Genomic DNA, 26,180 nt, shown 5'->3' on the forward strand with positions numbered 1-26,180 from the left:
TTATACAAACTATAAGCAGGGATGCACATAACTGGTACACAAGTATGCATTCGCTATATAAAGCAATATGCGCTGCAATTTCTTGTCATAACAGTGCAGGTGCAAGATGTGTTTTATGTGCATTTGCGCTGCTATGACAAGACATTGTCACATGCATTGCTTTATATGGCAAATGCATACTTGCATACCAGTTATGTGTCTCCCAGTCTATATCATATTATATAACTTTTCAGAAGTATACAGAAAATGTATTTAAAAATAAACATGAGGCACCATGGACAATGTGCAAATCACATCAAAGCATCGTGACATGTTTACCTATAGGAATTTCCCCCACAATAGGGAGATACTTAAAATCTTTAAAAAAAAAACAATAAACAAACAAATGAACAAGCAAACAAATAAATAAATTCACAGTCATCATCCAAGGGGTGTGCATCAGGTCATTTAATATTTACACTCCCCAAAGTCAAGCACCTGGACTTCCAAGGTGCGATGTAGGTTGTGCTGCCTGAATACAGTTTCATGTCATTTCATTTTGAGTTAAAGTGAAATATAAAGTAAAACGCTCTGTATTATTACTGTATTTTTGGCTGCCAGAACTCACACTAAAAGCCCTTTAGCTAAGTGATGACATTTTATACACAAAGAATTCCATGACACAAGGTATTTGTTAATGTTAGCTTTGAACATCGTAGAATGAAGTGGTGTACATTTTAGCTTTCACCATTGTGGAATTACGTGATGTTAATTTCAGCTTTGGCCATCGTGTAATATCGTGTATTCATAGTGTATTCGTAGTGTTAATTTTAGCTTTGAACATCGTGGAATAACGTAGTGTTAATTTTAGCTTTGAACATCGTGGAATAACATGCTAGGCTCATTGTGTCTGATTGTGTCTTGTGGAGGAGCTTCAGTCTCCTCAGGCATAGACTTTAATACACCAGTAAAACTGCAGTCGGCCCTCCACATCCACGGATTCAACAAAACGCCGATCGGAAATATCCGAAAAAAAAATCCTGGAAGTCACAAAAAGCAAAACTTGCATTCATATTCTCTGTTTTGATATTTTCTACATGTACTACAATGTATAGGTTGTGTTTGTACTGAACATGTACAGACTTTTTTTCTTGACATTATAAAGTATATAATATTAAGAGTAATCCAGAGGTGATTTAAAGTGTAATGCAGTATGCGAGTAGGTTATATGCAAATACTATGCTATTTTACAAAGGTACTTGAACATCTGCAGATCCTGGAACCAATTCCCACATATACCAAGGGATGACTGTAATGTGACAGTATTGTAGCTTTACAATTTAATCTCAACCACATTGTATTACCTCTGCATACACACACACACACACACACAGGTTTGTAATTATATCTTTGTGGGGACTCTCCATTGATTTCTATGGGGAAAACTCTAATCCTAACATGACGACCCTAACCCTTACCCAGCCCTAACCAAAAAGTAACCAAACAAAAGACGAAACTTTTATTTTTAGTTTTTTGATTGAATTCACAGATCTTTGAGGGGACCTGAAAAATGGTCCACATAATGTAATAGAAACCTAACCCACACACACACACACACACACACACCAAAGGGTTCTACTGACTAACTTTCAATTGAGACAAACTTGCTAGATTTCAGAAAGGAGAGAATAGAATTAAGAAAACAAATAACACGTTGCACAGTCTCCTCTGTACTCTGCACTATTCTGGATCTTTGTAACAGATTGTCTTCATCAGACAAAGCAGCCGGTGACGACATCCATGCATCTAAAAGAAAGCAAGAGGGGCTGTACAGTCAACGATTCGTGCAAAAATAAAGCTGGACAGAAACAGGCAGCTAGAATTTCATTTATGGAAAATGCCAGAATAATATATGTGCGGCAGCAGTTCAATTCAAGTTCTAGTTCAAGAATTAGTTTGGCGCTAATAAAAAATGTCAGGCCTTTACAGGGAGAGCAGAAGGTGGGGAGGGGAATAAATCCTAGGAATTTTTTATATTGATTATTAGTAACAGACCACAGTGGATTCAAATGGCGCATCTGCATGCATGTGCTCAGGTACCCGTCCTGCCTTCTGCATTTGACACCATGCGCCTGGTTCCCACCTAACATGCCCTACATGTTCTCTGCAGTCTGAGGTGGTAAATCAGTTTGAGTTCTGATCTTCTGTGGACTATGAACAAATCACTGCAAGACCTACTCAGCCATACCACCATTGCTGGAGCAGGAGAGGTGCAAACCTAATGAACAGGCGGAGACCCCGGCTGGCGAGGATCTGAAGAGGTAACACAGTGTTCCTGTACAGAATTAAAAGCTTTTGTGAGGACACTGGCGCTGAGGCAGTCCCGGATTAACAGACATGCTTTGAAAGTGGAATTCCGCCCTCCATTCTGTTCATGAGGCTCGCCCCGTGCTCCTTCCACTTTCAGCACAAAAATGTTGTCATTGCTCCCGGCGCCAGGAACATCGGGCACAATGGCCCAGCGATTCCATTCAAGCGTGGATCACAGTCCGCGGAAGTGGACTGAAAGAAGCATCCCAAGGATGCGTAATGCAGACCAGCATTCCTGGAAAAGTACGCCCAGTTCCGGGTGGAATAATTGTACATGTATCCTCATCACTGAGGGTGAAGCACAAGGAACGGGGACAACAACAGCATTTCCCTTCCTTTATTGCCAACAGCTGAACTGGTGAGAACAACCCATTAGCTCCAGTGCAATCGATCCTTCCCACATGTTCAGATGGGCTGCTTGCAGGAGCGTAGCATGTCATCTGTTCTGAATCCAGCCTTTCACATGCTCCCTCCAAGCCAAACCAGATCCCAACAACAGTGAATAATCCTATTACTCATAGCAAGAGAAAAGGAGCACAACACAGTGGATTCTGCAGCTTCATGTGCCAGTACTGTGCCATAGTACCTCTCCAGAGCACCAACCACAGCATGGAACACGTTTTAAAAGTATTTTCATATTGGGGGTCCAGCTGTATTAAATGGCTGTAATGCATTCTTTATGCAGGCTCCGTGATTTATGTGCTTAGGGTGGAGGTTTGCAGGTACTTGGGACTGAGAGCTGTGATTTTAATTAGCGTAGGTAGGACAGATACAGTATGGCAGAGGATAAATAGATCTGTGTGATCACTAACTCCCAACTCCCCATAATATGATGTAGTATACAGAGCTATCAATCTGGCATGTGACAATGTCGTACAAACACAATTATCTCAACTAACAGTGAGGCTGAAACTGAAAAGTAACAATAAGTACGACTTACATGTATGCGCTACTAATCTCATAAAATGGCGCATACTTAAGGAAATATCCAGCAAAAATTGCTTTTTCTCCTGCCTTTGAAGAAGGCAGCCTCATACCGTGCTCTGGGCAGCGCAAATATAAGATGATAGGTTGAGTGTTTCAGGCGGAGAATGAAAGCTTTCTGTTTCCACCTGTAAATAAGTGGGCAGGTGAAAGGGTGACGTATGATGTGAGTCGCCTTGGAACGCTGGATTTCAGGCACAGTTCTGCCTGTGGGAGGTGTTGTGGGTGGGAGATAATTCTGTGAGCTAAGAGTGTGTCTTTGTGTGAGTGTGTGTGTTTAGACTTTACCTTTATAAATAGCCCTGTTGTGAGAGAGATGTGGGGATGCTGTCCTCACAGACCAGCCTCGGCACTATTGAGTAAATGTCATAATGCTCCCATGATGTCTCTCTATGGCGGGAGTCACTGCTGGGTGCCTGCGGTTTAGCTGCGTAATGAAATATGTCGGTCGTGATGTATTGCTGGAGGAGAAGTCCGAATCGAAAATTGAATCACGCTAACTTAATTTGTGGTCAAGGCAATCAAATTACTTGTTTTGGCTGGAGTATTTCAGTACTGCTGACGATGAATTCATCTTCATGGTGGGCCTGTCAGAGGTGGCAGAGGGGGCGGAGTAAAGTGGCATGGACAAGGGGGCGGGCCCATAATGGGGGCGTGGCTCTGAAGGGGCGGTGATAGGGGAGCCCAGCTCCTAGGCTACAAGCTTTCCATCCTCCCTCTGCTAATTATGTAACAGAAGACAATGCTTGGATATGAAGTTGCTTCAGTCTGCTGTAAATCAGGTGCTAATTTAATTTCTGTATTATTCACTGAATAGATCTACTCTAAAAGCCAGCTGGACTCCGGTCCTGAAGGACAGGAATTGCCCAACCTATTCAGAGAGTGGGAGTGATAGCAGACCATCTGCGAGCGATGAGGAGGCAGGAGGGCCAGGAAAAGAGACTGAAGGGGGCGCTGAGGACCACTAACTCCGGAGGAAAATGCAAAAAAGGTATTCATTAAAATCAAAAAAGACAAACTTGTAGCGGCTGTGAATGCATCCGGCAGGCAGCACACAGACTACACCCCCTCGCGGGACCAAGACGTCTCTCTGGATCCAGCTGTGCTGACTTTACCAGAGACTCCAGCCCACAGCTGCAGGTTCCAGCACAGCTGGTGAAATCCAAAGAAGTATACGCTTCACTAATTTGACAGGGTAAATTAAACTATGCCGGGAACTTCAATAACAAAATAAAACAAGTGGAATAATATTGCCCCATTAAACGCCATGTGCACTGAACGTGTGCAGTGGATACATACCCCTACAAACAAAGAATCACACTTTTACAAAAACAGGATCACCAACCCCAAGTACAACTACCCATCTCCCTGTGACACCAGCCTCCATTGTCTCATTTCATTCTAATTAGAGATGTTTTCGTCTATTTCCTCGCTTCTCCTTGTGGCCTAAAATGAGTGTCACTGACGCGAATGGAGAGAGCAGCAGAGATGGAGGAGAATAGGGGGATCATGCCCTCCACTTGTGTTGCAGCCCCTGCAGATAATCCCGCTGCTTTACAGGAAGACAATCAATCATATCAACAGGTTTACGTGTCTCTCGCAGACTCGCTGATTTTCTAATGACATGTTGCTATTTATTCTCGTTCTGTGACCGAGCTGCTGCCTCTTGTCTTGCTCCATTATGCTGCTCTTTTCCCCTTTTTGATCCTTTCTCCATTCCTCCCCACCGTCTCCCTCCTCTAACATCCCTCTCTCTCTCTTGCTCTCTCTCCATTGTCCTCTCATTGGCCTCACACCCAGTCCTTCAAATACACCCCCCACACCCCCAGCCCTCATACTTCCCTCCTAAGGATACTGAATCCACAAGAGCAAGGTGCCTTATCCAAGCCAACCGGTTGATGTTTAAGCCACTGATGTGCAGAGAGAGCAGAAACATAGTGCTAAATAGTAATTAAACCTTCCTATATATAAATGGCAGTCAGTGAAATGGACTCTGCATACCCTTCTGTAGTTTGTTAGCTTTTATGTTAGTATCAAGCTGTCAGGATAGATGCATGCATGCAGAGAACTTTCAGCGATTACCTTCCTGCCATGGGAAACTGGCAAAATGTCTGTTTTCCACCCTACTCATCTCTCAGTGACCAAAAAGAAAGGTCAGTGTACTTGTTTAGTGATGAGCGCTGACCTTTTGACAAAAAAAATCTCACACACACACACACACACACACACAAATAGCCATAGCCACCAAAAATAAAACAGAAAGTCAACATTGAAGACAAAATAAGAAAAGCACTGTGAGTGACAGCATGCATATAGAAAACACAGCTCATGACCACTCTGTCATCGTGGCAAACCTGGGGGTAGATATCCCCTTCCCATGTGACCACATAGCTTTTTTATTCGTGTAGAGCATCTTAGCCTGACACTTGACCTTTATCTGTGGCTCTAGAAGGTTCCAGCTAAGCCTCAGAACATGGCAGCATCCAAACTTGGAAAGCGATATATTTTTGGGGTCTGCGTAAAGTCTGTTTTCAGATGGGTTCCACCTGTGCTCTTGCGTTCTACCTACCAAGTTCCTGCTGTGGCTCACATTAGTCAGACCCCTTGGGACATTCGATGTTTCTATTACATTTCCGCTTGCCAAGGCTAAAGAGACACTCCATCAGGCTGTCCTCATGTGACAGCCATTTAATACCGGGGGCTGACCACAGTGACCTTTTCTGAACCTTCCCTTTGTGGTGACCAGCGCTGAGCACAGTGGACAGATCGTAATGCTATTCTTCATGTCATCGGGCACCAGTGCTACCATTTACTTTCAGGCGTCACACAGAAGCATTTATTAGTATTTTACAGAAAATCAAAATATAAGATACTTTGCATCTCATTTTTCTTTGGTGGGAAACAGCCAAGTTTGGTCTGGCAAGGGGGACGACGTTATATAGTAAGTTGTGTTCAAACTACTTAACCTGTAGAGCGCTGTATATCTGTTCACAGATCAGTAAGATTTTATCAAGGCTAGGCTACTGAATTTAATGCTCAGTCAAGCATTCATTTTTTTGTGTGCATTCTGTGTGAAACATTTTTAATATAGGGATTCATAAAGTTTATGAATATGCACCCAAATATTCTAACATTGGGGAAAATGGTTAAAAAATTCACGAAGTCTGACTTCTGCTATGAAATTTTACATATATTAAAACCTTGTCAAAGTACCTAATCAGTGACAGAAGAGCACTTTAAGTAGTAATCACATTTATTGTTTACAGTGGAATACATAAACGTGGTGAAAGGATCTGCATTTATCTTGTTGTTATACACTCTCCTCAGTTCAGCACGAGTGCACAAATAAGCAGCAAAACCTCTTCCTGCAGAGAGGCAGATTGTGTGACATTCCTTTAAGAGCAGATACCAAACAAACCAAGACGACTGCAACAATGCGAGAGACGCACGTCCCCCATTTGTGAACAGAGACAGCGAAGAGGGGTGTTACGCGGCCGAGTGACGGGATTCAACCCCTCAGCCCAGTGGGGTGCACCATGTATTTCTGCAGGCCAGCTGTCACACGATGTCCTAACAGCTATGACATCATGTGTCCTTATGTCAACTGTGAATCCTTTTATTAAGATTCCATGGAGTCAGCGAGTTGCCATAGGTAGGTGCATGAATAACCATGAACACATATCCGTGTGACACGTCTGACTCTGGGCTATTTCAAGCTATTGCCATGTTTCACATGACTTGTACAGGGCAGCAGCGTGTGTGTGTGTGTGTGTGCACCAGTTCCCCAGTTATGGTACTTCTGCATTTCAGCAGGTTGTTTAAATCACTAACACTCACAGAAGAGGACAGAAACTATAAAGTGAAGATGATAATTAGCCCAATTAGGACATTTTGTTGAAAGTGGAGAATAAATTATCAGACAAAACCCCTGAAGACCAAGACCACTGCCTCTGATTAAAGGCAAACACAGGGATGAAAGAAGATGAAGACAAGCACAGGGACCGCATGCTGTTAGATGTTAATGGGCAAACAGCGACTCACATACGATTCGCATGGGAGTGTGTGGAGTAATAGCCGGTGAATATAAACACAGCCGCACACAGCACCATGAAAACATAAGAGAGAAAGGCCACTGGCAGTTCCGGGATCCATCACCGGCACAGGGTCATTAACCTTGCGAGATGCTTAAAGGCTCCTAATTAGCACTGACATTTCCTGAGGAGGAGATGAGAGCAGACTCACTCCCCACACTGCACACGCTGTACCAACAACCAGGTTTTTGTATTATTGTTCCTGAGTCACGAGCTTTACCTTTCGGACACTCATAATCACTGTTTCACTTCAGGAGGAGGCCAAATCGACGGCAAGAACACCAGAACGGAGGCTTGCACTTGTGATGCAAGGAAGGGCTGCAATGTCCCTCAATATGACTTAGACCACAATCAGCAAATACATATTGAGAGTTTTTGTTTTCCAATTCAAAGGCCGTAACCAACTTTAGCATATATGCTTGGTGTATGGTTTTTCTTTTTTCAAACACAACACAAACTAAAAATCCTGTGACCCTGGCCAGCGTCAGCGATTAGAAAATGGATGGACAAAAATAAATAAATGAGCAAACAAACCAATAAACAAACAAATAAATAAATAAAGATAGACAGCCCGATAGATAGGTAGACACAGATATACCAATAGACCGACAGACAGATAGATAGATGATAGACACAGATGTACCGACAGACAGACAGATAAATATAGACAGACAGACAGATTCAGATATAACAGACAATAGAGACAGACAGACAGACAGATGATAGATAGATAGATAGATAGAACCTGAAAATAGGCAGCCTTGGGTGAACTGCACTCTCATTGCAGACAGTGCCTTTATAGAGAGAGACGTGCAATTTTGCAGGCTTTAATATGGCCGACAAAGGAAATGTCAGATTGTGTTGCTTTACTGGGAACTTGGTAGCAGAGGCATCCTGGGAAGGAGGGGTGACCCGCATGGCCTCCATACAGCACTGCAAATATCAGACTGTGCAGGGGGGCAAATACACGTCGCACACGGGGAAAAGCATAGTGACCCCATCCATCCATATCATCACAAGGCTGCACTATCTATAGTCCATTGTGAAAGGTAACATTGTCACTATGGAACGTTAATTCACTTGGTATTACTACGCTCCATAATTTCACCAATTATGGACAATGTATGCATGACACTACATATAATTCTAATTAAGAACTTATGACTCACAGCTGGCACAAAAAAAACACTGATGAAAAGTGACACGCACAAATCATATTACGAGAAGATAGTTTAATATAAACAAAAGGCAAATATACAGCAAGTCACTCTTCTTTCATTAAGGCTCAAAAACAGCATTGACCACAATAAAAAGTAATGACTATTTTGGCATACTTCACATGGTGGGGGGGGGGGGTGACAGAAAATAAAATTGGTAACGTCAGAGGTACTTCGAGTTCATAATGGGACAGTGCGGGTAAATGGACGCAGAACCTGCCAGACTCCTGATGGACACGGGCCTTCAAGAGGCGAAATTAACAGCCACACCAAACAAAAATCCAGGATAAATGAAATGCTACGGTTCACCGTACAAAACCAAAGCAATAACGTGGCATTAAACACCATCTTTGTTTTACGTCGAAGGCAAATATTTAACATGTCATAGTTTGTCAATGGCAGTACTGAAGGACCAAAGTCATTCAGCTGTGTATTTGTTCAGCATGCTGACGTCTCTGTGTCAGCGGCTCAGCCGGGGCGTCGTGGGCTGGGAAAACCAGGAAGCAGACGATGATGAGCAGCACCGGCATAAGATCTGCACCCGGGGCGGCTCTCAGGTGCACGCAGTCTGAATGAGGGGTTTTCACCAGTTTGACAGATTCTTGCATGTTTGTACCAACAGGGCACAAAATTCTCATATATTTCTGTATCATCTTCTGCGAACAGACTAGACATGACTATAGTTTTATAGATTGGCCTTCATAATCATGTTTTTTTTTAAATTAAGCTAATTTATTTCCAACCTATTATGTAGACTAAAGACTCATGCTTGCCCAACAAAGCTAAAGTGTGCTGCTTTTTTTGCTGTTATGAATTATTATTGTTGCTGCTGACTAGAATGACCTGCATCGTACCTCTTTCGTTAGCAGGAAATCCTATGAGAGTGATTCCAAAGACGCAGTAAGTACTTTCTGAAACTTGAACCCTTAATTTCTGTCTTAATCCTCTGCTGCCTGCTTCCTGATTCAAATCTCTGCCTACTTTGCCCTGCATTTAAACTGAAAATCAGCTAATGCCGACTGGCAGTCTTAAATGTCTCTGTTCTGCATGGGAACAGATTGGTTTGGATCGACGCCCCTTCCCAGGTCTGTATCTCAAAATCACTACTGAATGTCACAGTGAAGCAGCCTACAAACACTGCTTCCAAACCAACTTCAAGCTTTAATATAGGCCAGTCAATTACTACTGCCTTCAATATGTTACAATTACGTTTATATTATAATAATGGCTGGGTCCAAATTACATAACCAATATTAAGGATACTTCTGGGATTTCTTGACATCATATTGCATTTTAACTAGAAAGAAAACATGACACAAAGGACCGGCTGCTGACCTCAGGCATGTGGAAAGCTGGATCGCTATTACTGCAAACAATATTGTGCCATACAGACAAACAGAACCCATATCCAATCACTGCCATGTTCTTACACTTTCTTGAGGATTACCTAAAAAAGTGAAATGGCAATATTCTGACAGCTCACTCCTCCCGTAGGTTAAAAATAAGACCACACCAGTAAACACGGCCGGGAGGAATTTGACGGCAAGCTTCTAGAAAAATCCTCTCCCACTGCTGAAGTGGAAATAAAACTCAGATATAAATTGGCGGTGTACTCCTAGTGCTGCGCTGCAGTTCGGACGCAGGAGAATAAAATAAAAATTATCGATTAGTCGGCAGAAAAGTGTAATTCACAACAGCCGAGGAAAATTATTGCTGTAGGAAGAAGGGAACGTATTCAAACAATGCAGCGCTGCTTTGGAACCCATAGAAAATAGTCATGTTGAAGGGGGCTGTGCTGTGAGCAGGCAAGGTGAAGGCAGGGGGGGGGGGGGTAAATGGCAATCAAACTAAATCTCTTAAATACTTTTTATAACCATTCGACACATAAAAATGTTCTGAAGTACAGAGCCATTGTCAATAGCCTTTCAAAATCAAGAATTTCGATTAGCTCTCGGGTACAAGTAAAAATTTCAGGTAATCAAAAACAAATGATTGAATTTGTGAATGCGGGGTGTTGTGAATGCAAGCAAATTCTCTAGTAAATTCTTAATAAATATATAAAACAATTATGACAAACATTTGACAGCCCAGAAAAAGCAAGCTGCAGGGAGTTTTTCTCCAATGAGCGCCCTCTGCAGGTAAGAGGGGGACAGCACAGGAGGAGGGCGGGGGGTTCTCCCGTAGCCGCCCTGGCTGGACCTCGGTCTCCGCTTGCAAGCTAAGCATCTGCTGTAGTCTCACATCAGACGGCATGTAGGAGGACGTGTCCACATCAGCAACAGCCATGATCTACCCAAGAAGCCAGTTATTAGGCCTGGAGTTGCCGTGCTGCAGATCCCACAGAACGTCCCAGCCTGCGTGAGCATCCCCTGAAAAAGGAGGCTCTCCAGCCAATTTCAAGACATTCCCAGTATCCTTATGTCGCATTAATGATTTCTTTGTAATAAATGATTTCACCCACCAAAAAATAAATAATGATGCCAAAATGTATTAACACTAACAGACTCATAACCTTGATATGCTTCAAAACTATCTTCACCCATGCATGGGTCTTTCTACTGCAGGGGCCGATGGAGTAATTGCAGTAACATCCGCGTGTGATCTCATTTATCCAAGAAGTCGGCTTCGCAGAAAGTCATATTCTGTTCCAAGGCATTTCGACTGGCAGCCCATTCTGCACCAGGGAAATGTGCGGCGGCATGAGATTTCCCCCAAGGAATTTAAGCACACCAGAGCTGTGCGTTATGATTAAAGGCACTCTTATGATACCACAGAAATGAAGTCCCACACAATCAGCAGGGCATTCCATTCCCCCTGTTTTTGTTTGTTTTCTTTCATTACTCATTACTCTAAAACAATATATGAAACAAGTTTATCCCCCCGTGCAGTCAAGAAAATCCTTCATTGTGTGAAAATGTTCCAAATTTTTTATTAAAATCACTAATACACTGTTGAGATGGGATAAGAGGTTGTTTTTGATCCCCAGTATCACTTTCAGGCTTTGGTCCAACGTTACCAAGTCCAAAGGCAGCCAAAGTCAAATCCCTGTGACACCAAATTATTTGAATTGTCTGCATTTCCAATGAACAATTAGTGCAAATCAGCTATGCTACTCCTTTAAGGGGAAAATGTCTAGCGCAGGGATCTTCAACTCTGGACCTCGATTCCAAATCCAGGCCGTGTTTTCAGTTCTCCCAGGTAGTTGTTTAATAATTACTGATTCTGATTGGTCAGAGGCTTCACACCTGACTGACAGGTAAAGGAAGGCTGGAAAACCAGCAGTGCTCAGACCTCGAGGACCGTGAGTTGAATAACCCTGGTCTAGCGGAACACAGTACATCTTTTGTAGCACAGCATAAATGATTAATGTTTGTTGATATATGTCTTTTATATGTCCTATTTCACAGTCCAGGGCCAGGCACCTGTGCATCGCACTGCACAGTGCACTGTGTATGTAACAATTAAACTTTAAAACTTTGATAAAAGCACAACAGGAAAAGTCTACTGATTTTCTGCAGGAAGATGAATTCTTAGACACTTTCTATCCAAGGCTTTCCACACGATCAGGGACTTTCAGATTGTCAAAATAATACACAAGGTTAAAAAAATAAAAAATAAAATTCAGCCTTTGCTACACTCTCCCAAGAAATCTCTATGGCCATCTCTGTCTATAAGGAGACTGTGGGAGCAGCACTGCTGGGGTGGGGGGTTAAGGCAAACAAAGAGTGAAGACTCTGCATGACAGAAGGCAGGCTTGGGCTGGGGTCTGGCCGTCGGCTCTCACCACAGGGGCCGAGGCCCAGGCTGGCCAAACTGCCCCACAAGGCCTGGCCTCAGCTGAGTGCAGCAGCCGCCAAGCCAGGCAGCAGCTGCCTGTTTCACCTGCACTGAGCCGGACAGAAGCGGCAAGTCGGGGGCCTAATGTGCTGTTTCACTGATAGCTGCATGTCTGGAAAAGCCATAACTCTAAATTTAATACACTAACACCATGCCCACAGTTTTAAAAATCACTCCCATTGAATGGCAGCTAATGCACAGTTAAACTTTTCTCTATTTTTCCCCCATTTCCATAGAATATTTCCTCTCCAGTGACTGACTTCTGTAGCTGATTCAAATAGAATAAGATTATCTATAAGTATTTACAGTACCTCTATATTTTGTTAGGTTATCCAATACAGACTAAAATAATAACAAAAAGATCCCAGAGTGAGAACCAAGCACACCCGCAGTGATCCTTTGCACTGATCTGTTTGCACTGGTTACACAATGCCACCAATTTTGCAGCGAGTGTGGCTGGTCCTCGTGTTCACAGGCTGAATACAGTGGAGGAGACTGAGGGCAAAGCTCACACATGATTGCCCACCCACTGTGCAGCAGCTGCACAGCCTTACAGCTGTGCACGGCCTCCTGTTCCATACAGCAGGGCTCTAGGACGGCTGCGCAGATGCGCCCCACAGCCTGGCAGCACCTCAGGTCCTGCGCTGCGTGCATCAATCCCAGTACAGCTCTGCAACGCTGACCAGGCGCACTGTGCAGACAGACTGCAAGAGCTGCAGTCCATGCAAACGCTAAACTGTAACAGACGCAAATAATGCAGATTGGAGGTCAGGGGAAGCGAACGGTGCCGGGAGCAGAGTCACGTCTGCTGTGGAGATGCAGGAGAGATGGGGGGTACCGGACCAAGCAGAAGCTGCAAGTTCTGGACGAGCAGCTTCAAAATGACAGAACCAGAGTACATCTCTCTGTTTCCGTACCCTTGAGGGACAACACCACAGAGTTTTATGCTTTACGCCCCTAGGCAGGTATCATAAAGGAAGAGAGAGGCCTGATGAATTATATCGGAAGCGTTTTCTTTTTTTTTCCCCCAGTCCCTGGCAATCAGAGTGCTCGGTCCTCCAGTGCTTCCTGGAAGTGAGTCTGCTGACAGCCTGGGAATGTCCAGCCGCTCTTTGAGTGCTTTATCAGAATCTGTAACAGACAAGTAGGTAGACAGTTCTAACCCATGGTTTTGAAAACTGAATGCTGGGTCCAAAGGAAATTTTACCAGGCCCATCAGAGACTGGGGAGGAAATGCCCAAATAAGGGGCAATCAAGGGATTGGCACCCTGCTCCTTCAGCCATGGGGCTACATGTGCATTTTCTGTGCATGTATGATAGAAATTGGGTCTATGTCTGTAAATGTCTTATGTCAAAGCAGGAGGACTTGAATTCCTCATCCAGCACGTTCCAAAGCACATCCGTATCACTATGGAGGTATACACACTCCATCCGTGGATGGAATTATCTTCGGTAGTGGTTGGGCGCATCTGCGAACATGTACTTCAGCCTGTAGGCTTCAGCGAGCAGCAGTCCCACTTCTTCGTTGCCCCAGTGAATTGTGGGTAGGTTCTGGAGCAGCATGAGCAAGCTCTGGAAAAGACCCGAAAAGATTCCAGTCTTAGTGAAGTTAAAACTCTGTGGGAACAGTACAGAGATCTGTGCTCTCAAAACACCATAGAATTTATAGATTTAGTGGATGTGGTCAAGCAGCACAGCAAGGTCAGGGGGGGGTTACGCTTCTAATGGCCAAGCATGAGTGATGGGGGAAGAAATCACCAGAACCATCAAAGGTGAAAGAGAAAGTTCCGGAAAATAATAACTGAATTTTTCATTTCTCATTTGGTGACCACTGAGCTATGAAAACCATTAGGGTGTGAAATATGTTTGTGAGATGCCTGTTAAACTGGGAGGCCAATTATTTCAACTGCAATGAAGTGTTTGACCAGCCATGGTGGGTCAAAAGGTTTCATTTTCGACAGACAGACAGGCAGGCAGGCATGTATATATACATACATACATACGTACATACATGAATATATACAGTATCTCACAAAAGTGAGTACAGCCCTCACCCTGCAAGGCGTGTGGCGTGCCGGTGACATCCAGCACAGATACGTAGTCGGGATTATTAATAGTCACGCATCTGGTCAGATAAAGTTGGATTACTACACGTACAATATAATAATCTATACCACAAGTGTGTCTGCTGAGGTGTGGCATGAGTAAATGGCGTCCTGTAGTTGTGTTCTGGGCATATAGCAACTCTGGATATAACAGACCTTGGATATAACGGACTGATTTGCCAGGTCCCTTGAAGTCCGTTATAACTGGATTTTACTGTATTTTGAGGGGACAGCAAATTTACACTGATATACAAGCTGTTCACTGGCTACTTTACATTGTATCAAAGTGTCATATCTTCAGTATTGTCTCATGAAAAGATATAAAATATTTACAAGGACGTGAGGGGTGTACTCACTTTTGTGAAACACTGTACGTACATACATACATGCATACATACATATGTACATACATGCATACATACATATGTACATACATACATACATACATATGTACATACATACATACATACATACATATGTACATACATACATACATACATATGTACATGCGACTGGCTGTGTGTACCTGGAAGTCCACCATGGACAAGATCTCCTTCCTCCATTCAATCAGAAAGGCAGCGCAGACATAGAGGTGAAAGTGAGAGAAGCCCTCAGCTTCAGCCTGCAGAAACATGTGGATAAAATGTCTCAATAAAAAGCAACAACACCAACACACGTGTGTACACATGTGCAAGCGCGCACACACACACACACACACACACATAAGGGATAACTCAATATCAACCCACCAACAGTAAGGGCTACCCCATCAACAGTAAGGGCTACCCCATCAACAGTAAGGGCTACCCCATCAACAGTAAGGGCTAAACCACCAACAGACAGGGCTAACCCATCAACAGACAGGGCTACCCCATCAACAGTAAGGGCTACCCCACCAATAGTCAGGGCTAACCCATCAACAGTAAGGGCTACCCCACCAATAGTCAGGGCTACCCCATCAACAGTAAGGGCTAACACACCAATAGACAGGGTTAACCCACACAGCACTAACAGCCTCGCAGCTTTGTGTTTCATTCCAAAAGGAAATGCATTTGCATTCTCTGCTAATCCAGGATGCAAAGGTTGGATGTGACTGCAGCTCCAGCACAGAGCTGCTGTCATACCTATAAAATGGCGGCCTCTCGGCCAAGCCGCCTCTCCCCATTTGGTCTCCTTCACTCAGATCATTTTCCTTTATTCCCAATGTGCGCAGCTCACTCTTCAGACACGAGAAACAAAAGCATTCTGCCGTTCGGTTTTGTTTCACTCGACCCATCGGAGAGGCTGTCTGTGAAACATTCATCTGCTATGAGGTGGGGATGATGGGAGCTGGGGCGAGATGGCGTGCGCCGTGAGCCCGCTTTAGCGCACCTCGCTAATGGCCTGTCACGCTAACAGCCTGCGAGTGAGAGGAGGCGCCGCTGCTTTACCTCCCCACCTCTCTCTGGCCCCCCCTCTTCCTCCTCTTCACACATTCTCAGAGTAGCCAACCTCCAAGACGTCCTCTTCTGTGTGTCTTGTTCTGATGCCACAATAAGCCCACAGACTTCATAAAGGACTGTTAAGGAAAAACAGCTTCAAGACTTGGAGGATATAATAGAGCTGCATAGCTGCAAGCACCAGGCAACCTAAAGATGATCCAGGAACCTGGGCTGTTCCTCTCTGCACAAACACACCCAGGTACTTAGAAAACTACGATGAAAGCCTAAGCCACGCTTATCTGACCTGAACTTAAAGGGAGATGGTGGCTAATCTGGAGTTTGACTGCAGTACCTTGGATATCTGCGGCATCAAAGTGCACATTGTCCCTGCTTGATATACATTACTGTCCATATACCACCAGACTGGCAAGGGTGATGGAGCTGAAGTAATCAATGGATTAACCTTAGGGGGAGGGCTGTAGTCTCTTTAAATGCATCTGACCCCCCACCCCCCCACCCCCCCACCCATGTTTGTGCAAATAGACAGAGGAGAAACCCTGACACCAGCCGCAAAGTGGGATGCTCACGGCTCCCGTCACTGACCTGATCTCACGACAGACCAGCAGGGCTTCAAATACTGAGCAGGATTGCGACAGAAGTGAACGGCAGCGAGGGCAGCAGCAAGCGGGGATACCAGACAAAGGACGAAAATACGGAGAAGAACCAACAACAACAATAACAAGAGATCACCATAGCTGGCTCTCAACTTTAATCCTCTCACATGGATTAATCTTTTCAAGGCTGGCTGCACTGTATCTCCGAGAGTTCAACCTCACTGCAAGGGCAGCATAACACAGCGTGATTCAGAATCTGCTCACATCCACTAATTACCATTAGGATCAGTGTACTGAGTTCATAATAGTAATAGTTAGTCTTTCACTTTTGAGGAAGTGTTTTCAACACTTGAATCCAGTGGTACTGCATGCATGAACTGGCAGTAATTACTATACATCAGCTAACTAGCTGATACAGCCTCTGCTCCAGAGAACTGGTTATTTTCACGGTGAAAGCTGGGCTTTGAACTCCAGGAGAGGAGACTGCCTTGAACAGATTCAGGCGTGGGGGTTACCGAGAGCACTAGGGGAATACAAAAAAGATCGACACTGAGCTTCACTGCAGGAAAACACACTGGCCGTTTATAATCGCTATGCGACCACTGGTACTGATTTGGGTGAGGCTTGAGAAAAGCTACCTTGATGATAATGGGAGATGGAGGAGATGAGAGAAGGAAGGGAGGAGCACAGGGGGGCTGTAAGGGCGTCCCGTAGTCCCCATAAGGCGCAGGACACTTGGGGACCAAGCTGGTACTGCAAAGCCAGCCCAAGCAGCTATGCGTGGGTGGGGAGGGACGCCCGAGAGTCCAGCCATAGTGCAAGCAGTAAGGCTCCCTTCAGATCAGCAGTGGCGATAAGGAAGAGCAGAGAGGTTTCTGGTCCTGAGAGCTACTGGCTTACTCTCGCATGGGACGCTTCTACCTGCAATGCCTACCCAGGGCTATAATCGTACGGTGGGCCGAGGGCACGGGGTGAGGCGGACACATGCACGGCGCTGTCGAGGTTCGAGTACAGTGCAAGTGCCCGAGGCGTGCCATGTAGTGGGCCTGCGGGGGGGCACTAGCACTCTGATCTTTCAGGAATCCCATTAAGCTGAACGCGTTCATGGCTAAACTCCCCACCCCCTTCGAAGGCTTATCGCTGTCATTCTGTTCTTGACTCCCCTCAGCCTTGATCAGCTTTAGTGACCCTTGTGTGTGAACCTTGTCTTATTACCTCATTGCTTCCTCCCCCATTAATACCCCCCCCCCCATACTCCAATCATTTGGAGTCTGTGTCTACCTTGCCTCTAATTTCCTATTCCCCTTCTGGGACGTCGGTCTTCTCTCTCTTCATCCACCACGCTCACGCCGCTTCTGAAAACTGATACTTAAACTGAACGGTCTTAAGATATTTTTTCATATCCAGATGATTACTGAGTATTTATGAGTGGACATACATATGTATGCTAGGGCTGGGACGATTATTCGACGTAATCAACATGTCGATTATAAAAATGCGTCAAAGTGGAATTTCAGTGTCGACGCGTTGTGTAAAACTACGTAAATGTTTTGTAACTGCAATGCACTAATTCATAAGCTAAACATATTGTAAGGGCGCACGTTAACACTGTCCTTTTAAGAATCGCGCAACAGTCTGCTAATAACTGAACTTTACTGTCCACCTGATGATCTTTACTCGAGAGCTACAATATTTTATTTATTGGACCTGCAGCATGGTTTTCATTTACAATACAAAGTTATTCCGTTAAAAAGCTGGCTAGTTGTTTCACTGCTGGCACCATTAAAACTATATCAATTATAGACTGAATTCCGATATAGTTTTGTCTAATATCGCCGGTGCCGGCAGTGCCGCGCTATTTTGTAAGGCATGCACTGGCCAATCATGTAGCACTTCTCTCATAAATATTAATGAGACATCACCTACCACCCTGCAAAAAGGAAATTTGCCGTCCGCCCCGCCCCCGCGCACGAGGCAACGTGGCTGCATCTACCAGCAGAGCTCCGGAGCCTCTGGAGAAACACGTAGCAAGAAAGGCTCGCACGCGGCCTTCTAAAGTTTGGTAATACTTCAGTCATGACACCTTTTCTGCATCTCTACTGTAGCTGACGTTAATGACGCTGTTTCAGCCGTTTTATATTTTCTGTTTACTTATTCTGTCATGTAATAGTGAGACAAATTATCGTTTACGACTACTCTTACACACTATAGCCTAAATCGTTCCTTGTTCACTGAAGTAAGCTTAACTAGGCTATAAGCTACCTTTGCTAATGTTTCTTAATTTAAAACATGTTTCTCTAGTTATGAAATCATTCCATGTCTTAGCATCTATTTCAACATTAATGTCAAATTTGTGTACTGAAATAATTAAGTAAAAACTATTGCAGTGATTATTAACTTCAGTCTAAAATAGAAATCCTATTGAATCTCTTAAGATTTGCCCTTTCCATAATGCTGTAATGTTTAAGAAATGTTTAAATAAATTGAAATGTTAATGAGAATTTCAGATTTGTGTGTGGGGGGGAGGGGGTGAATTGCACTAAAGGACTAAAATAATTGCTTATCAATAAATTTATCAGATCAATCGAAAAATTTGTTGTTAGATTAGTCGAAAAATCGAAACAATCGCTAGATTAATCGTTTACAGAATAATCGTTTGGGACAGCACTAATGCATGCATATATGTTTTACCTTAGTGAGCAGTTGCAGATGGAGTAACGTTACATTAAATGACAGACGTGAATACAGGTAAGTATACAAAACACAGGGTCAATGCAGAGGGCAGCAGGTGGATCATGGCATAGCCCTGCAGCCTCATGCTTCCAAGGTTAAGGGTTCAAATTCAGCCTCTGGCACTCCCTCTGTAATGGTTTCCCATACAGGTCTATGTATACGGCAGGCGGGACGGCTTCCCGTACAGACCTGCGTACACAGTATGTATGACGGCTTCCCGTACAGACATGCGTACACGGTATGTGTGACGGCTTCCCGTACAGACATGCGTACACGGTATGTGTGACGGCTTCCCATACAGACCTGCGTACACGGTATGTGTGACGGCTTCCCATACAGACCTGCATACACGGTAGGTGTGACGGCTTCCCATACAGACCTGCATACACGGTATGTGTGACGGCTTCCCGTACAGACATGCGTACACGGTATGTGTGACGGCTTCCCGTACAGACATGCGTACACGGTATGTGTGACGGCTTCCCATACAGACCTGCATACACGGTAGGTGTGACGGCTTCCCGTACAGACATGCGTACACGGTATGTGTGACGGCTTCCCGTACAGACATGCGTACACGGTATGTGTGACGGCTTCCCATACAGACCTGCATACACGGTAGGTGTGACGGCTTCCCGTACAGACATGCGTACACGGTATGTGTGACGGCTTCCCGTACAGACATGCGTACACGGTATGTATGACGGATTCCCGTACAGACATGCGTACACGGTAGGCGTGACGGCTTCCCGTACAGGCCTGCGTACACGGTAGGCGTGACGGCTTCCCGTACAGACATGCGTACACGGTATGTGTGACGGCTTCCCGTACAGGCCTGCGTACACGGTAGGCGTGACGGCTTCCCGTACAGACATGCGTACACGGTATGTGTGACGGCTTCCCGTACAGGCCTGCGTACACGGTAGGCGTGACGGCTTCCCGTACAGACATGCGTACACGGTATGTGTGACGGCTTCCCGTACAGGCCTGCGTACACGGTATGTGTGACGGCTTCCCGTACAGGCCTGCGTACACGGTATGTATGACGGCTTCCCGTACAGACATGTGTACACGGTATGCGTGACGGCTTCCCGTACAGACCTGCGTACACGGTATGCGTGACGGCTTCCCGTACAGGCCTGCGTACACGGTATGTGTGACGGCTTCCCGTACAGACATGTGTACACGGTATGCGTGACGGCTTCCCGTACAGACATGCGTACACAGATGGTGTGTGAAGGTGCCGGCATTCAGTTTCCCACCTGGTAAGTGTCCCAGAGGCGGATGGTGCAGCGGAGGGGAAGTTCTCGCATTAGGAGGTTATTCATCCACCGAAAGGCAAACTGCAGGTACTCCACTTCGTACCGCTGGAAGTGGCTGTGCACGTCCTCTGCGGGGAGAGATGCAATGACAGTCTGCCAGCAGGTGGTGTGCTGGTTAAGGACCAGAATGCTGCAGGTTTAGTTCCCTCTAGCTTGCTATTTAAGTTGGAAAAACTCTAAATAAAAATTAAAAGCTATGCATGTGTTGGTGATCTGCTACATAACAATATGACATGACATGAATATCCGTGCACTTAAGCAGTTACAGTACAACATTGACAGCATTGTGTGACGTCTGTCGGCTGTCCAACTCCATTCTGTTTGAAGGAATCCATCAAGCGGCTTGTAATTTAGGGCGTACTATCCGGGCAGGCCCCCAGGCTGCCGCAGACTACCCCATCGCTCACGGCGGACAAGCCCAGAAGCAGCTGGGAGACTCCCACAATAAATCACGCCACGCTGTGTCTTTACCTCGCACCCCAATTAACCTCTTTATCTCCAGACTGGGGGCCTCAGTCAGCAGGCAGCATCTTAATCACGCGCTCGAGCCCCCGCTTGTGAACCCCGGCGTGGAACTCAGCCACCACCTCTCACTTGATTCTCACTACGACACAAAAACTTCTTTGGTTTCTTTGAATGGGGCATCTGCGGGGTGCTAACCCCGGCCACGCTCATCGACGGCACCTTGAGCTGTGCTCCCTCTCACCACCAAACACTCCCGTGTTTGATCCCAATGGCAGCCAAGAGCCATAGACAAAGAGAGCGAACTGCTGCGGTTTGGCCGCGGACGGCGTGGGGCTGTGTTTTTATGCTTTCTTCTGGCCCCTATTAATCAGCTACATTAGACAGAAAGAAAATTTACTTCCAAAAGAGAAAAGCATGCTGCCATTACCGATTAATGCTAGCTGGCTTATTGGGGACGTTGACCGAAACGACGAGGAGGGAGGAAGAGAGGTAAGCCTCTAACGTGCGAGTCCGGCCTGGTCTGGACCTGACACGGATGCAGGGAAAGGGGTGGGACTGATGGCCACGCGCTTAACGGTGGGGGTGACGGCCGGTCCTTCGCTGTTCGCCGGCGTGTTCTTTGGTATGAAGCGGTAATAGCTAGTAAGGGACCCGGGCCGCGGCAGAGCTCCGAGCAAACAGATTCACTGAGCTCCATATTGCCGCCCCCATGACGCACGCTCATTCCTCTGCGGCGTAGTGCTGGTTACGCCGTGGCGGCGTCGCCGACCTCGCCAGGCGTTGATTGATGGCACGCAGACGCCCCCCCCCCGGCGGCCGCTGCCTTTTACGGGCCCCGCTGTCGATCGGCATTCAGCTTATTATTGCAGCAAACAATAACAGCGGCGGCAGTAACAGGCGGGTGGTAAATCAGGGCTGTGCAAGACGACAGGCGGGACCAAGGCTTAGGAGCGTAGGTGACTGTGCGGGAGGGACCCGCCGGGGAGCCGGGGGAGGCGGCGGGAGGAGGCGCCAGGCGGTGCACACACCGACCGAGCGACGCTCCTTACTGTGTGGCGGAGGACAGGCTGGCTCTCTACAGCGATTCGTGCAGATGACTCAGAGCTCCGCGCATCTCGGTGCGGACATCCATCCAGCATCCCGGCAGCGAGGTTTAAAACGAGCCGCGTCCCCAGAAGACGGATGACGACGACGGCGGGTACGGGGCAAACATCTCACCATCGATCCTGCTGACCAGCTCCTCCAGGGCCTTGACCTTGATCTGGATCCCGGGCTGAGCAAAAGTGTAGTTATCCTGCCCGAGAGCAGAGAGAAAGAGCGGGGTGGGGGGAAAACAAAAAGCACAAGAAGTTTAAAGGTGCTGATCAATCTTCCCCTTTTCCTTTTCTCTTATCCATCTTCTTCCAGCCAACAGAGAAAATGGAAAACTCCCAGCATCCCTTTCTCTTGCCCATTCAGAGTTTAACTGATTTTGCTGCAGAGCTTCTGGCCACCCCTGTAGACTAATAAATCCAGAGGCAAGAGCCTGTGTGTCTGGGACCCGACACTGAAAGCCATGGAAGGCGTGTCGGACCGTGAGGTCAGGCTGTGCTGACCATTAAGGAATGTACCAATACTAGACTTCAAATATCAGCAATGGAATCATACTGATTTTGGCTTAAGAGAATGGACCTTCACATATCTGTTTATGTGCCAAGAAATGATAAAATTTGCATAAAAGTTGATATGTTTAAAACTTCCCACTGACATTGCCGTGTCATGGAGAGTGGCGTGGGCGGGGAGGAGCAGGCAGAGCGGTGCAGTTGGAGCTACACAGGCGGAGCTACATCGATGGTGCGGTGCAGGCGGAGCTACGCAGATGGGGTGGTGCAGGCGGAGCTACGCGGATGGTGCGGTGCAGGTGGAGCTACGCGGATGGCGCGGTGCAGGCGGAGCTACGCGGATGGGGCGCTGCAGGCGGAGCTACGCAGATGGGGCGGTGCAGGTGGAGCTACGCAGATGGGGCGGTGCAGGCGGAGCTACGCAGATGGGGCGGTGCAGGCGGAGCTACGCAGATGGCGCGGTGCAGGCGGAGCTACGCAGATGGGGCGCTGCAGGCGGAGCTACGCAGATGGGGCGCTGCAGGCGGAGCTACGCAGATGGGGCGCTGCAGGCGGAGCTACGCAGATGGGGCGCTGCAGGCGGAGCTACGCAGATGGGGTGGTGCAGGCGGAGCCGCACAGGCAGAGCTACACAGGCGGGGCGGCGCAGACAGACCTGGATGCCATCCAGAAGCTTGCTCAGACACCAGAAGCTGTCCGCCTCAATGTTCCTCTGCGTGTCCAGAGGCAGCGCTGAAACTTCAAAGTTTTCCACATCTTCCTCTGCATACACACAAAAGAGAGAGACGCGCAGAGCATAAGCTGAGTGTTCCCGCTCGGTGTCGTGGGGAGTCACGTGGACACCGGCCAGCTCCCTGTACAGAGCAGCGGCGGGAGGGAATATCTGACAGTATCAACATGCACTTGTTCTTGACATTCATGAGGTCCTTCTCTGGGGTCCCCTCACAGCTCTGACCTTTAAATGGTCTTTAAACAACAGCACCAAACTGCATCCATACACAGATGGGAGAAGCGAGACCAGCATTACCCCGAAGGGGATCCTCAGCACATGCTAATAATTTACGTAGAGGCATGAGGCTAATTCCAGGAGAAGAGAAAAGTAACCGGCGAACATGGAGGTGCACTCAGATACCGTAACGAGTGATGTATGACACCGATGAAAGGAGTGGAAGAAAGATGACAGATCTAAAAGGCTGCAGTGATAAGAGGACAAGCAAGAACGTTCAATATGGAGCATCAGTGCCTTGCTGTTGTTTGTTTATTTAGAAGCAGCTCGGCACAGAAGGCGACGCTGTACTGATTATTAAGATGTTTTATTGCATTTCTTCCGAGTGCATAGTGCTGGAATGGTCAGTGCATACCAATGAGCCGGGATGGGGGGGGGGGGGGGGGGTTGGGGGTGTCCCATTTAGATGTCAGGCCACAAACGTACTCTGCTGTGTTCTGGAGACAGGGGGGCAACAAATACACCCTGCAGAGCCGCAAGTCCATAGGCCGACTGCAGATTAACACGTGGCAGGAAGTCGCCCCCGCTAACGGGCACACACACGCACGGCAGGAAGTCGCCCCCGCTCACGGGCACACACACGCATGGCAGGAAGTCGCCCCCACTCACGGGCACACACACGCGTGGCAGGAAGTCGCCCCCGCTAACGGGCACACACACGCGTGGCAGGAAGTCGCCCCCGCTAACGGGCACACACACACGCGTGGCAGGAAGTCGCCCCCGCTCACGGGCACACACACGCGTGGCAGGAAGTCGCCCCCGCTAACGGGCACACACACACGCGTGGCAGGAAGTCGCCCCCGCTCACGGGCACACACACACGCGTGGCAGGAAGTCGCCCCCACAATACCTATGCGGGTTTTCCCACATCACTGCCACTGCTGTAGAGGGCAGGCACTATGTGAATGTTAAGCAGAGGCAGCCCCCCCCACCCCCAGGACCTGACATCATAACCGTGACCCTGCCCCAGTCCCCAGCAAGCTTCTGCGTCACAGCCTGCTGCTGCTGAGAAACTGTCCTCTCACATTCATTCAACCCTTGGGACAATTCTCCGTTCTCCTTGTGAGCAGAACACGAAAACATGAGGCCCCCTAACCAGCAAAATACAGTGGTCCCCCGTCCCACCAAAACACAGGGGCCTCCTCCACAGAAAAACACAGGGACCCCTCCCACCAAAGCATGAGCCCCCTTCCCATCCACCACGCACCAGAGCATGTTGAAAACATTCTCATTCTTCCTTTAAACAGCAATTTGTCTGTAACCACACAGAACGAGCTGCACACAACCCCCCTTCCACCCTCCAGGATGTGGTCGCATTCAACCCCCCTGCCCTCTGACTCACTGGCAGAAGGGAAAGGCCTCCTCTTGAACTCCTGATCCTGTACAAATTGTCCGTTTTAAGCCCTTTTATTGAATTTCAGTGCCGCACGGACACGCAGCGCAGTTGCGTAAACACGGACACAGGCACTTAACCCGAGTGTTTAGGCTGTGCTCCCCCAGCCGGGCATCCTGCGCCCCTCCCTGCCTGTGGGCTAAAAGCCCATAATTGCCTCCATGGACACAATGGCAGCAGTAACATGGAGATGGGGGGTAGGGGGGTGCAGGGAAGGCTGGGTTCTGGCTAGGGATGGCACGGTTCATGAAAAAAAACCGAACCGTTCGGTTCGCTTGTCTCGGTTCGGAGCATGCATGCGTCGCACGGTTCGATGGTTCATGACATGCGCAATGTAGCCTCGTGCCCCGTATGTGACGTCAGTGTGTTTCCCTTTCGTGCGAAAGAATAGGCTATATGCACAGAGCGTTGTGACGTAGTTCCGGTAAAAGTTCAGCCAGCTAAGTAATTTCCGGTAGCCTTTCGTTTGCTGCGTTTAGCTCGTGTTTTCGGCGTTACCACCCAGTCTCTGAAGAAAACGTTAAAATTTCAGCCAACCGATAGCACAACATCTGAACACTGTTGTGCGCCTTTGTTGTGTGACTTTATTTAATGTGCGGTTAGGCACTTTGTTAAAGAAAATTAAGTTAAGTTATCTGTGACAAAGCACTCCAGTGAGTGTCATGCCTCGATCGTCCGCTCTTTCCGTGTGCCACGCCCCCTCGTTAACCCTGTGTGGATTCCCCGTGTTTACCAGCTGTTCCTGATTGTTGTCAAATTTGTCATTACTCCATTGTATTTAGTCCGTGTTTCCGTTTCTTTCTCCAGTCCGGTCATTATATTGTAATTCTGCTTTACCGCTTGTCTGTGTTCCTTTTGCTCATTAAACCCCGCATTCCCCCGATCCTAGGTCTCCTCGCCTCTGCTTCCCCGGTCAGCGTTGTAACAGTGAGCCTGCTTCCATGCTGCAATGTGAACATTTGCCATGTTCCTAAAAATTCTGTTTATTGCACAGTGTCTGACCACACAGACCTACAGTTTGACCCCCTTTCGCCTTCAGAAC

General features: G+C 47.0%; 1 protein-coding gene across 3 annotated transcripts in view; it reads right to left on the minus strand.

Moving 5' to 3' along the window:
* Positions 1-11,545: 11,545 nt before the first annotated feature.
* tbc1d22b (TBC1 domain family, member 22B) overlaps positions 11,546-26,180 on the minus strand; it is a 37,845-nt gene continuing 23,210 nt past the window's right edge. For 2 of the 3 annotated variants that reach the window (XM_023826717.2, XM_023826716.2), the window contains 5 exons: positions 23,395-23,501; positions 22,357-22,432; positions 20,614-20,741; positions 15,110-15,205; positions 11,546-14,050 (listed from right to left, as the gene is read on the minus strand). In XM_023826717.2, the coding sequence (XP_023682485.1) occupies positions 13,922-14,050; positions 15,110-15,205; positions 20,614-20,741; positions 22,357-22,432; positions 23,395-23,501 (536 nt within the window). In that variant the 3' untranslated portion in view covers positions 11,546-13,921. Of the gene's footprint in view, positions 14,051-15,109; positions 15,206-20,613; positions 20,742-22,187; positions 22,433-23,394; positions 23,502-26,180 lie in introns of those variants that run through there. The other variant, XR_002840062.1, reaches the window with a different exon arrangement.

Source organism: Paramormyrops kingsleyae, chromosome 6 (genome assembly GCF_048594095.1).
Source record: "Paramormyrops kingsleyae isolate MSU_618 chromosome 6, PKINGS_0.4, whole genome shotgun sequence".
NCBI classification, from domain to species: domain Eukaryota; kingdom Metazoa; phylum Chordata; class Actinopteri; order Osteoglossiformes; family Mormyridae; genus Paramormyrops; species Paramormyrops kingsleyae.